Source organism: Oratosquilla oratoria, chromosome 17, assembly GCF_046742065.1.
Source record: "Oratosquilla oratoria isolate Oo_2021 chromosome 17, ASM4674206v1, whole genome shotgun sequence".
NCBI lineage: Eukaryota > Metazoa > Arthropoda > Malacostraca > Stomatopoda > Squillidae > Oratosquilla > Oratosquilla oratoria.
Genome location: NC_134793.1, coordinates 27,264,618 through 27,279,480, shown reverse-complemented (window position 1 = coordinate 27,279,480; position 14,863 = coordinate 27,264,618). Strand labels below are relative to the sequence as shown.

At 36.5% G+C, this 14,863-nt stretch overlaps 1 protein-coding gene across 1 annotated transcript in view; it reads right to left on the bottom strand.

Annotated features, from left to right (window-relative positions):
- LOC143034551 (thromboxane-A synthase-like) overlaps positions 1-14,863 on the bottom strand; it is a 71,859-nt gene that overhangs the window by 20,080 nt on the left and 36,916 nt on the right. Inside the window, exons 8-9 of the mRNA XM_076200759.1 lie at positions 8,629-8,713; positions 2,926-3,077 (exon numbers count right to left, since the gene is read on the bottom strand). Of these exons, the coding sequence (XP_076056874.1) occupies positions 2,926-3,077; positions 8,629-8,713 (237 nt within the window). The remainder of the gene's footprint in view (positions 1-2,925; positions 3,078-8,628; positions 8,714-14,863) is intronic.

Here is a 14,863-nt window from a genome sequence, read left to right as displayed (position 1 = left end):
GTGTGTGTGTGTGTGTGTGTGTGTGTGTGTGTGTGTTTACCTAGTTGTATTATACGGGAAGGGAGCTATGCTCGTGGTAACCCGTCTTTGTATCTTTCAGCATCAAGTTTTTTCTTAAAATCTTGAATAGTGTTTGCACACACTGTTTCTTTATCTAAATTATTCCAGGTATCCAGTACTCTATGTGGGAAGCTATTTTTTTTCAGATCTCTTCTATAATTATCCTTTTTGAGTTTCTTTTCGTGTCCTCTTGTTTTTCCATTGTCCCATTTTAATAAATCATTCCTATCTAGGATTTCCATTCCTTTCATGATTCTATGTGTGTGTGTGTGTGTGTGTGTGTGTGTGTGTGTGTGTGTGTGTGTGTGTGTGTGTGTGTGTGTGTGTGTGTGTGTGTGTGTGTGTGTGTGTGTGTGTAATTTTGACAAACTTTTTACAAATATACAGCATATGACGACTTTATTTTGATGGAAAAAAATATTTTGTAAGAAGCTTCTAGAGCTAGACAAGTGACTTGAAAAAACCGTATGCAGTTCCTGAGTTGCACGTTGAAACCACTGCACTAATACAGTAGAGACAACAGTCCAACGTTTCCTCTCAGAGAGATCAAGGGAGAGCCCATCAACGAAATTCGATGCAATAACAATTATCATAATTTTATACTAATATTCAAGTCTATTCATAATGCATATGTATTACAATTTATTGCATGGCAAACGATCTGTGCAAATGTATGTTAATATCAAACACGGGAATGTTCATTTTCGTCATTGCAGTAAGGAGCAGGGACCGCATTTTTTACAGAACCTATGCGTCTAAAGTCAAGGAAACGCTTTGTTTACTAAGTGCATAATAAACTATGCACTAATATCCTCTCTCCGGTCCTGAAACTTTACTTACACCGCTCCCCCTCTTAATATGAAACAATTCTTTCTTTACTTTATTTTCTTTTTAATGAAACATAGCGTAGCTATAACTAAAACCCTCAGTATCAATAGTAAGATTTTTAAAAGCCTCTGAACAGTCACTCCTCCAGAATCTTACTATGCGATACCTTTGGGTGTTATTCAATTAGTGTAATTCTATTTATAAACAAGTATTTATACTATATGTAATATAATGTTTGGATATTTCAAACACAAACGAAAATTATTCGTTGTCAAATTCTGGAGAGGCGACAAGAATTTTAGTAGCGAATATGGATATAAATTATAAGGATATAATATATATGGATATAAATGAAGCGAACTAAGTATACAACATACGAAATAGGCACTCCATAAGAAACTCTATGGTTTGTTGTGAAGTAGAGTCCACTGTGAAGTCATTGACATTCCAAATAGATGATTAGATAGACATGACTATACTGCGTACGAACAGATCCTTCTCTGTTTGTTCCGCGTTCTTCCCCTGTGCCAAGCGGTCGATAAAGTCACTTATACAACTGCCATCTTTCCACCGATATTATGGTTGGCGTCGTTCTAGCTTTTACATCTTACATTTTTTCTATCTAAACGCTGTTGACTAGATTTTTTTTTCTTTTTACAGAAGACGTGCGAACCTACGAAATAAATTCCCGTGATATTTTAGCAAACGATGTTTCACACCACATTTATCATGCCACAACGAGTTCATTCTTTCATTGCATCGTCCTTTGACGACTGAATAGTTACTTACTCTTAGGCCTAAAATAATGTAACTTAATTCGAGCAAATCTGGAGACACTATAACATCACATGCATGATCCTTTGACGACTGAATTGTGTTGCTTACTCTTAGGCCTAAAACATTGTAACAGCCGAGCAAACCTGGAGACACTATCACATCACATGCATCACCGCGTTGGCGGACGTGCAGAAATTAGATGTGAAATAAAAATTCGTTCATACCCGCCTACCTAGCCTGTTAAACGTCTGCTACTGCTTATGCCAAGGGTTCTCAGCCTTACTTGGCCCATTCACCCCTTTCACCATTTGTCTGAATGTCATTCCCCCCCTCCTTTCCAAGATTGCCTGTTTCAAAAAGTGCATTCTAAATAGTATGCAAATATTACTAAAAACCCTTTTATTTTTTCCAAATTAGTATATATTTTTCCAATATTATCATAATTCCAGCCCAGGTGACAGGCCAGATAGGCCAAAACCTATGATTGCTTTCCTCACCGCGTAAACTGACTGGTCACAATTTCACCCCTAATGAGAACCCCCGGCTTATGCCATTTTCCAATTTCTTTCCACAATTGCGCTCAACGGTATATAACGTTCTCAAATCTAAAAGCTCCGTTCAAGCTGTCTCTGACTTCATATCATGTTTATACGTATAGAAAACTATAGGAACATCATCTGACAACATTCTGAGTGCATCTTGAAGTTTGTGGCAACTTTTGCTGGCTCGCTACAAGGTAGCAAAGAAACGTTTTCAGTACATGGTGAGCGTTCATCATAGAATTGTATTTTTATATTTCCTTGAAATATTCCAAAAAGGGACACTTTTGTTTTCCTGGATTTTTCATGTGTGTTTACCTAGTTGTATGTGTGTGTGTGTGTGTCGTTTTTCTCCATTTTCTTGTCATTGAATATAAATTTTTTTAAATAAAAAGAAATCAAGCCATTTTTTCTTTTCCCTAATATGTTCATTATTCCAACATTGATCAAATATGTATATTTACGTCAAAATAGACAAATGAATTGTTTGAAAAATACAAAAATTATACAACACAAGCAAACAAGTTCTTAAGAAATGAGTAATAGAAAAGAGGGTGACGCTGTCAAAGCGCCGATGGTCGCGGAGGGTGACGCTAACAGGCTAGAAGACAACAACCGTAATACCTCCGTCGGCCGTGAGGCGTCGCTGTTGATTTCATCAAAAGTGCAACCAAAGGAATGAACAGCCCTTCCATGGTACAGCACTCCTGTTAATACTAACCTTCTCACCCACAACATTGTTGATCTCTTCAAACAGCTTGTCCTGGACGTCTGAGTGGACTGAGAGTAGGTGAAAGGTGTATCCAAGCGCGTTGCTTGTAGTCTCGTAGCCGGCCAACACAAACATGAACGCGTTCTCCACCACTTCCCTCTCTTGGAGAAACGACACACGTGCAAATAGTGAACAAAAATTTGCATATTTTCAATTTTCCATTTCAAGCACAAGCACACACACACACACACACACACACACACACACACACACACACACACACACACACACACACACACACACACACACACACACACACACACACACACACACACACACACGGTTGGTAGAGTACCAGACTATTGTTACGGAGGTGCCAGCAATATCTGGTTCGAATCCTGCCCAGGGCTGAAATTATTTCAGTATCGCTGCGCTTCGAATCGTTACTCCAACTCTCGTGGGCGGGGAGTTGGGTGTGTGTGTGCGTGTAAGGTCATAGCATTACCTATAGATCGGTCACACGAGCTCTGAGCTCTCTTCCGGGAGAGAAATAGCTGTCGATCAAGAGTCCAACACGTGATCCAAAGACCAAGTGAATACACACACACACACACACACACACACACACACACACACACACACACACACACACACACACACACACACACACACACACACACACACACACACACACACACACAGACGTATTACATGTCAAATAATTCCGACAGTCGTCCCTGCTCGAACCGGACATACGCCGTCAATGGCGATTCTATTCAGGTATTACAACGGTGTTAGTCAATCAAAGATTCCTACCAACTTAACAACGAGATATGAGTGGGCTTAGTTCTCCGTAAAACAAAGTTAGGACGCCAGTTAGCAGTCGACTTAGTTCTTTGGGAGTTAGATAAACTTCCAAGTTGAAGAATTTTAAGTCTCAATAGTTCAGTCGGAACAAATTCGGCTTTGCAGCTCGCAAAGTATCGGTTCGAGCCCGCGGATGACTGTCGGAATTATATATATATATATATATATATATATATATATATATATATATATATATATATATATTCATATATATATATATTTATATATATATTCATATATATATATATTTATATATATATATATATATATATATATATATATATATATATATATACACATGAACAGTATAGCGTGCACTCATAAACGTAAACAATTCCTTGGATTATAAAATACAATTGTCATTGAGATTATGTCTACCAATTCATTCCAAACACACACACACACACACACACACACACACACACACACACACACACACACACACACACACACACACACTTCAGCGAATGGACGGCTTGGATGACGTTCTGAAGAAAACTGAAGTCTGTGGATCCCAACGCAAAGAGAAGTGCCTAGTGTTTTTACAGGGTGAGGGGGAAATTGCTCGTGGAGTAGTGGGAAAGTAGGGAAAGAGGAAAAGGGGAGGGATTACTGAGGGAAATGGAAGGAAATGAGGAGGGAGTAGACTTGGCCCAGCCAGACAAGCGAAAGGTAAACAAAAGGCTGAGTGAGGATGAAATGTCTAATAAAATTGTAAAGATTAGAAGTATAGAGAGGAGCAATACAGTAGAAAGTGACGAGAATATGTTCCAGGGATTTAAAGAGGGTGGGGGGGACACAACCCCCCCCCCCGACTGATAAGACTAGAGGAGAGAGTTGATAAGGTGATCGAGGACTTGGAACGTAAGTTAGGTAATGTTGATTCCATTTTCCAGAGAATTGAAAGGTTGGAACAACTAGAGAAGGCAAACAGAAACTTAACTGAAGAAATAGAGGACCTAAAAAGACAGTTAGGAAATGTAAAGGAGGAGAATGAGAAATTGAAGAAGAATAGTAATGAAAACAGAGAGAAAATAGCTACAGAAGCTAAAAATTGGAGAACAACCCAAGAAGGGAATAAGGTTTCATTCACTGACATAGTCAAACAGCAATTGAAAGAACATAATGAAGACTCAGTTATTAAAGTGATGAGACAGAAGGAGAATATAGTAAGAGAATTAGCTGACAAAAAGAAATGTATAATTATATTAGGAACGGAAGAGAAACATAACCCAGATAGAACCGCAAGAATCAAGGAGGAAAATGAAAGAGTAAGCAGTTTATTAAAATTAGTCCAGGAAGATGAACCAGAAATTATAAAGGAAATTGAGGAAAAATTCAGACTCGGAAAATATAGTACAGATAAGACCAGACCAATTAAGATTAAATTCAGGTCACAAACAACGGCAGAGAAAATTCTATCCAAAACAGGGAAACTAGCAACAAATGATCAATATAAAAAGGTATGGATAAAAAGAGAAATTAATAAGGAGGAAAGAGAGGCAGAAAAGCAGAAAAGACTTGAAGCTAAGGCAAAAAACGAGGAAAGAACGGAGTCAGAGAAAGAGAGATTCTATTGGAGAGTAGTGAACATGAAAATAAGGCAGTTCGACATACTAAAGAAAAACATAAGGGAAACAGAGAACACAATGGAAGTGGCAGAAAACTAAGAGCGTCTTACACAAATATAGATGGATTGATAACAGGATTGAATGAACTGAATGATTATTTGAAAGAAAAAGAACCGGACATAATGGGAATTGTAGAAACAAAATTAAAAGGCCCACTACCACCCAACAGTGTAGGACATGATGCATACAATTATTGGATTAGAAACAGAGAGAAAAAGCAAGGGGGTGGAGTGATGTTCCTGAATAAGAAGGATATAAACGTGAAAGGTGTCATATATGGAAAGAATACAGTAGAGATGATTATGATAGAAGTGGAAGACCGAGGTAAGAAGAGCAGAAAATTTGTGATCAATTATGTGCCTCCGAAAACAGCCTCATGGGAGGAGAGTGAACATAAAAGTATGTTAGAGGACACAAAGATAGCATTAACTAAAATAATGGAAGACGGAGGAAGAATAGTTATGATGGGCGACTTTAATTGCAAAGAAATCTGCTGGGAAGAAATGACAGTAAAGAGTGGTGATGACTCATGGGGAAATGCTCTACTTGAGATGATTACTGACCATTCAATGACACAATGGATACAAGAGAACACTAGGTATAGAAATGAAGAAGAACCATCGAGGCTAGACTTAATAATTACATCTGAACCTAGAATAGTGGACAAGATTGAATATAAAACACCAATAGGTAAAAGTGACCACATATTGATTGAACTGGAACTTAATGAAGAAAAATATATGAAAAGAAATGAACAATATAGAAAAGGAAGAATGATGTATGAAAAAACAAACTTTGATAAAATAAGAGAATTCTTCCAACAAGAAAACTGGGAAGAAATATACAAAGAAGAAACATCAGTGGAAGAGAAATGGAATATTTTGACAAAAATTTACAAAAAAGGAGTGGAAAAGTATGTCCCAAGACAAAAACAAGAAAAAGAATATGTAAAATGCTGGTACAACAAAAGTTGTAGGGAGTTAAAAGACAAAAGAGACAAAGCCTGGACCAGATGGAAAAAAGACAGAAGACCTGAAAAATGGAAAATATATACTGGTTATAGAAATGAATATGTACAAAAGTGCAGAGAGGAAAAAAGAAAATATGAAAAAGATGTTATAGAAAAGTGTAAAGATCAACCAAAACTATTCTACAGATTTGTAAACAATAAACTGAAAAACAAACAGGACTTGGAGAAATTAAGACAAGGAGGAGTTGAATACACTGAGGAAATGGAAATGGCAGAAATTATGAACAAACATTTTAAATCAGTGTTTACAAGGGAAAATATACAACCTGAAGAGATTGAGTGGAAAGAAAAAGTCCCCCCCTATGGAAGAAATAGAAGTAACAAAGAATGAAATATTGACACACTTGGGTAATTTTGATGTCAGAAAATCGCATGGGCCAGATGAAATAGCAAACTGGATTCTGAAAGAATGCAGGAATGAACTGGCAGACAAAATACATAGCATAATAAGCAGTTCCTTAAAAGAAGGAAAAGTTCCAGAAGATTGGAAAAAAGCAAATATAGTACCTATATATAAAGGAGGAAATAAAGAAGAACCTACCAACTATAGACCAGTCTCTCTAACAAGTACAATAGCAAAAATTTGTGAAAGAATTATCAAAAGTAGATGGGTAAAATACTTGGAAAAAAACAACGTACTAAATCCAAGGCAATTTGGATTCAGACAAGGACGATCATGCGTCACCAATTTAATATGTTTCTATTCAAGGCTAATAGATATAATACAAGAAAGAGATGGATGGGCTGATTGTGCATTTCTAGACCTAAAAAAAGCTTTTGACAAAGTACCACATAAGAAGTTGCTTAAGAAATTAGAATATGAAGGAGGAATACAAGGTAAATTGCTAAATTGGATGGAAGACTTTTTGCAAGAAAGAAAAATGAGAGTAGTGATAAGAGATCAGCACTCAAAATGGAATGAAGTAATAAGCGGTGTCCCGCAGGGAACAGTTCTGGCCCCAATAATGTTTGCTATATATATTAATGATATGAATGAAGGAATTGAAAGCTATATGAGCTTCTTTGCAGATGATGCAAAACTACTGAAAAGAGTGAAAACTGAAGAAGATTGTGAATCACTACAGAGAGATCTAAATAAAGTACAAGAATGGAGTAGGAAGTGGGAGATGGAGTTCAATACAAAAAAGTGTAGTATAATGGAATTTGGAAAAAGCAAAAACAGAATAACAGGATCATATAATTTGGGAGAAGAAGGAATAAAAAAAGTAGAAAATGAGAAGGACCTGGGAGTCATTGTTATGAATAATATGTCACCTGAGAAACATATAAATAAGATTTTTGGAGAAACTTATAATTTAATAAGAACAATCAAAGTGGCATTTACATACCTGGATGAAGAAATGGTGAGGAAAATCCTAATCACCCTGATAAGACCAAGATTGGAATATGCAGCAACGATATGGTCACCAAGTACAAAAAAATGTATAAAAAAACTTGAAAGAATACAAAGAGCAATTACAAAATTGGCACCAACACTCTCAAAACTATCATATGAAGAGAGACTACAAAAACTTAAACTACAGACACTAGAGCAAAGAAGAGAGAGAGGAGATTTGATAGCTATTTACAGAATCATGAAAGGCATAGAAATTACTGATAGAGAGAATCTGATAAAATGGGATGACAGAAATACAAGAGGACACGGAAAGAAAATAAAAAAAGACAGCTATAGAAGAGATTTGAAAAAGAACAGCTTTCCTCACAGAGTAATAGACAGTTGGAACAAGTTAGATGAGAAAGTGGTGTGTGCAAAAACAATACATGAATTTAAAAATAGTTTAGATAAAATGAGATATGAAGACGGGACCCCACGAGCATAGCTCCCCTTCCCGTAAAATACAACTAGGTAAATACAACTAGGTAAATACACACACACACACACACGCACGCACGCACACCGACGTACACGCAGCTCTCTTCTCGTAAAATATAACTAGGTAAACACACACACACACACACACACACACACACACACACACACACACACACACACACACACACACACACACACACACACACACACACACACACTCGCACGCACGCACGCACGCACACACAGTACAAGAGTGTACTACAGTTACATGCAGGTCAGGTAAACAACCCGCTTTTAGGCTTTACCTGGTCCCACAGGGCACTTGATTAGGACCGCAGACAGACACTCACCTGTTAGCTTGGTCTTGGCACTGACACTGTTCTCTTCTGTCGATGCATCCAGAAGCAGCTGCAGGGCATCCTGGCGCACGTACTTCTGAGGAGACGATTATCGTCATTTAAGACTTTCACATAAAATGCCACCCACTTTAGATTTTTTTCATCTTCATACATATACATACCTAAAGGGAAACACTAAAACCCATTGACAGCAATATATAAAAACTGAAATAATGGGAGCTCTGTATATGATAACCGCTACCTAAGGTCCTCTTTGAGTGAAGAGATACAAAATTCACATCTCAGTTTCTTCTATCTACAGTAGTATGTTTTAGTATCTTACATACGCACACGCACATACATACACATAATGATATACATATGTATTCGCATATGTTTATACATATATATGTATATATGTATATATATATATATATACATATATACATATATACATATATATATATACATATATACATATATATATATATATAAATATATACATATATATATATATATATATATATATATATATATATAATATCTATATATATATATATATGTAGGGTGTTCCAAAAGTATATGTCACATTCTAAGGACTCGTGTATCTTGAACTACAAATAGTAGCAAGGTGTAACTGGTACCATTTAAAAGCTAAAATTATTAAGACTTCTGTTAATCCTATAGGTCTCCAGATCTCATTCCATGCGACTTCTTCCTCTGGGGATATTTGAAAGAATTTGTGTATGTACCTCCCCTTCCAAGAGACGCTGGATGACCTGGAGACTCTAATAACAGAAGCCTTGGGAACCATAGACAAGGCTATGCTAGGTCGGGTTTGGCAAGAAATAGATTATTTATCGTTCGGATGTGTGCCGTGTAACCCAAGGCGCACACATTGAACACCTTTCAAAATTAATAAATTAGATTCTTACACTTTTGTATTCATATTTCTTGTTCATAAATTTGAAATTATAAGCTTTTAGGATATATAAATCCAGTTTTAATATCCTCAATAGTTATTAAGATATGAAATATCGTAATGTGACATATACTTTTGGAACACCCTGTATGTGTGTGTGTGTGTGTGTGTGTGTGTGTATTCACCTTGGTCTTTGGATCACGTGCTGGACTCGTGGTGTGTGTGTGTGTGTGTGTGTGTGTGTGTGTGTGTGTGTGTGTGTGTAAGTGTGTGTGTGTGTGTACATGTGTGTGTGCATTTCTACTGTGTGTACATTAACTGGTTCACGTTCTTCCTCCTTAGGAACTTCTGGGTCGGCGCTTATATTCTTAAATTCACCAAAAAACTACGCAAATCTTTATCACATCTACATCCTCCAGGATTTACTTTTTACTAATTAGTTATGCAAAAGAAACGCCCCCCCCAAAAAATAAAATAAAATAAAAATATATATACATATATATATATATACATACATATATATACATATATATACATCAAGGATTACTATTACACAGGACGTGCGCACCCAGATTCTTGGGTCCGCTAGCGGAGGCTATTGGTTTCTTTGTAATCTAACATTTGATATTGGACAAATATATCAAAACTAGAAACCTAACATTGTATATAGGAGAAATATATCAACTATTGACTTATTCAATGCAGTGTAAGTTGATATAAACTTTTATAGTGAAATAAGAAACTATTTTTAAGGTACTGTTATGCTTTGAAATGCCAATTTTAGCCGGATTTAACAGGTATTTTATATGAGGTTAGTGGACACCAGAGTTGGCGATTTTTTTTTTATTATCTTTTTAGAAAATATAAAAATATTATTTTTTATTTAAATCAGATTTATTTGATTTAAATAGATTTTTTATAGATTTTAAATATTGTGGGATTGCTATCAGATATGCGATCTGATTGCTAAAGGACATTTTTAGCATATCAATATAAGGAGCAGTGTTATATAGACTTGCCACAAGTATACAAGGAACGGTATAAGCCTACATGTAGTATATATCACTGTACAGCCCACAACAAGTTTCCACAAGATTCTTGTTGAAACTTGTTCTAGGTAAGCAGCTTCTCACGAGTCAGTTGCTGCTTTTGAATCAACCATGAAGGATGTCTTCTGGACCTGGCAGAGTGGTTCCTTCAGGCAGAAAAAATTATCCTGTCTGAAATTATTTTGAAAAACTACCAACAACTTCTGGCAAAGGGTACCGAGCTAAATGCAAAGACTGCAGTCAGGAACTACAGGGTATTGTGTCAAGATTAAAATCTCACAGATATAAATGCCAAGGTCAGCTACAACATACAGAAGAAGAAATTGATGACCTAGGTAAATAATTTTACTTATATTGTGTGCATTTCTTCCTTTTCTTACGCAACTATATAAATTTGGTGAACAATGGAGAGCATGTGCAATAAAAATGTGAAGGCCTAAAGAGATGATACTTGAACTTCATTACTTCTAAATTTGGGTAATGACTATATCACTATAATATACTGTATCCACTCAACTTTGGGGCCTAGATGATTGTTATTCATTTCATTCAACATTGTGTAATATATTTCATAGGTACCATTGGAATTCAGCCCACATGGGATTCAGCCCAAAGGGATTTAGCCTAACCTAACCCTACTAACCCATTATTTTTAGTGAATTTAAAAGTGGACTGAATCCTGTGTGGGCTGAATTCCAAGCCCACCTATTTCATATCCTGTTAATTATTTCGAAATAATTTAGTGGCTTGTGTGAATATGATCATTGTCTAAAAAAGATAACTACTGTACTCAAAAGTAGCCTAAATCACACTGTATTCATTCCTTTATAAATTATGCAATATGCTAAACTTTTCTGTTTCCATTTCAGGATCTTTATCAACAGCTTTAATCCCTTCATCATCGGCTCCACTTGAATTATCTGCAAACCTGACTCCACCATTAAAAAGGTCACTATCAGACTCCTCCACAGGCGCCACTTCTGCTAAATAATTTTCATCTAAAAGAAAGTCATCAACATCTCTGGACAGATTTATCATAAAAACTTCAGCCTCTCAAAAGGAAAATCTCGACAAAGAAGTTGCAAGAATTATATATGCTACAAAGTCACCATTTCGTCTTGTTCAGCATCCTCAGTTTCTCAAGATAGTTCAGAACCTGAGGCCAGGTTACATTCCTCCATCCAGTAAAGATATTGCTGATAAGTACTTGGATCTTGTGTATGAAAAGGAATATAAAAAGTGTGCAGATGACCTGAATAATGAAACTCTATATCTTTCAATTGATGGGTGGTCTAACATCCATAATGAGCCCATAATATGTGTCACTCTAACAACATCCACTGATCAGATTTATTTAGTTGACACAATAGACACATCAAGGAAACCTCACACTGCTGAATATCTTCTACAACTTACACAAAATTCGATCAAGAAGGCTGAACAAGATTTTGGTTGTCATATTGGAAGTGTTGTGACAGACAATGCAGCAAATGTCACCAAGATGAGAAAATTCTTGGAGGAATCGAGTGAACCTGAGAATACCGTCCTCACATACGGCTTATACCGTTCCTTGTATACTTGTGGCAAGTCTATATAACACTGCTCCTTATATTGATGAGCTAAAAATGTCTTTTAGCAATCACATCGTATATCAGATAGCAATCCCACAATATTAAAATCTATAAAAAATCTATTTAAATAAAAAAATCTGATTTAAATAAAAAATAGATTTTTACAGTTTTTAAAAAGATAAAAAAAAAAAAAAAAAAAAAAAAAAACGCCAACCCTGGTGTCCACTAACCTCATACAATAATACCTGTTAAGTCCGGCTAAAATTGGCATTTCAAAGCATAACAGTGCCTTAAAAATAGTTTCTTATTTCACTATAAAAGTTTATATTAACTTATACTGCATTGAATACGTCAATAGTTGATATATTTGTCCTATATACAATGTTAGGTTTCTAGTTTTGATATATTTGTCCAATATAAAATGTTAGGTTACAAAGAAAGCAATGGCCTGCGTTCGCGGACCCAGGGATCTGGGTGCGTACGTCCTGTGTAATAGCAGTCCTTGATATACATATACATGTATATATGTATATGTATATGTATATGTATATGTATATGTATATGTTTATATATATATATATATTCGTGAAGTAAGGAAGCAGGTTTTCTTTGATGCATGTAGAATTAAATACGACAGCATTCTGACAATTGTTAAACTTTTTCTTAATGTTTTCTATTTGTCTTATCAACTTTTTTCCAGTTGTAGGGTGAGCTGATACAAGTTCTCCAAAGTTTTCCATTTAATATTCTCGAGCTTTCGTCTTCAAAGAGACATCATCAGGATTGACAAAATTTCTGAAATAATGAATACAAATGTTGGTACATATAAGTTACAAAATAAATTACAAAAATACAAATACAAATAAACAGGTAGAACAAAAGATATATAACGAGAGTTATTACTTACGTCTACAAGGAAAGTACAAATGATAGAGAGAGAGAAAGGTTTAAATACATAAACTGCTATCCGAGTTCCCATTACGGAGTCAGACGATCCGCCAGACTCCGTAATGGGAACTCGGATAGCAGTTTATGTATTTAAACCTTTCTCTCTCTCTATCATTTGTACTTTTCTTGTAGACGTAAGTAATAACTCTCGTTATATATCTTTTGTTCTACCTGTTTATTTGTATTTGTATTTTTGTAATTTATTTTGTAACTTATATGTACCAACATTTGTATTCATTATTGCAGAAATTTTGTCAATCCTGATGATGTCTCTTTGAAGACGAAAGCTCGAGAATATTAAATGGAAAACTTTGGAGAACTTGTATCAGCTCACCCTACAACTGGAAAAAAGTTGATAAGACAAATAGAAAACATTAAGAAAAAGTTTAACAATTGTCAGAATGCTGTCGTATTTAATTCTACATGCATATATATATATATATATATATATATATATATATATATATATATATGTATACATATATACAGTATATATATATATATATATATATATTTGAATATCTGGGGAGCAGATTCTCTTGTATGCATGCATTATTAAAATCGACAGCATTAAGGAGGTTGTTAATCTTCTTATGGGTATTCTCCAGCTTTCTAACCAATACTCTGCCATTTGGAGGGTGGGCATAGACCAAGTTGCCAAAATGATTCATTTATTCTTCAACGTTTCGTCTTACAAAGAGACATCATCAGGAAATTCTGTAACAAAGATAATATAGACATACAGAAATAAAGAAAAACAACAGTTTAACCTAAACAAAATTCACAAATATAGAAATAGAAATCAATAAATCAGCAATAACACACATCCTAACTCGATACATGGGCCATTGGGGACCGCTACTTACAAAAATTAAAGGTCCAAAGAAATGACGAAGGAAATCTTCGGTTGGTGACTTATATATACGCACCTAGCCGGCTTGGGTGGTGGAAGGGGTGGTGGAGGGAGGATTAGAGGGCGGGGTTGGTTTCTCGTTAATACGTGAAGGAGAGGGTTGGGGGGGTTGGGGGGTTAGGGGGTTGCGGGGTCGGTTGGGGGGAAGATGGAAGGAGTGGGTGGGAGGAGGTGGCGGGGGTGGTCGGGGCGGAGAGGTCACGGGTAGCGTTAGCTTCACTGCATTGTTAAACAATCCAATGACAGATATCATGTTGCTTTGTATGTTAATTATAGGACTAAACATAGCTTCTAGAAGCTTAAGTTTATGTACATCCCTATTGCTTGCTATAATCCTGGTGTTCTTAGCAAGCAATAGGGATGTACATAAACTTAAGCTTCTAGAAGCTATGTTTATAGGGAATTTAGTCCTATAATTAACATACAAAGCAACATGATATCTGTCATTGGATTGTTTAACAATGCAGTGAAGCTAACGCTACCCGTGACCTCTCCGCCCCGACCACCCCCGCCACCTCCTCCCCTCCTCACCGGAAGACACCCAGAGCAATGCGGACGACGCCGCCCTACTTGAGCAGCTACTCAGGAGTGACGAGGAGCAACCAGGCGACGACGAAGGCGAGGGATGGACCACCGTCGTCAGAAATCGTAGAGCCCGCCACCAGCTTCCTCCGAGGCCCAAGTTCAAACTGGGCCACCTAGGGGACCACGACAGCGCCTACCAGGCCATCACCGCTCTCGAGAGGGAGAACCCCAGCCTGAAAATGGAGGTGAGACTCAACCTTCAGGGTGAACACATCCTCAAGGCCAGGGACGAAGCCTCCGCAGTACTCCTCCGTCGCCT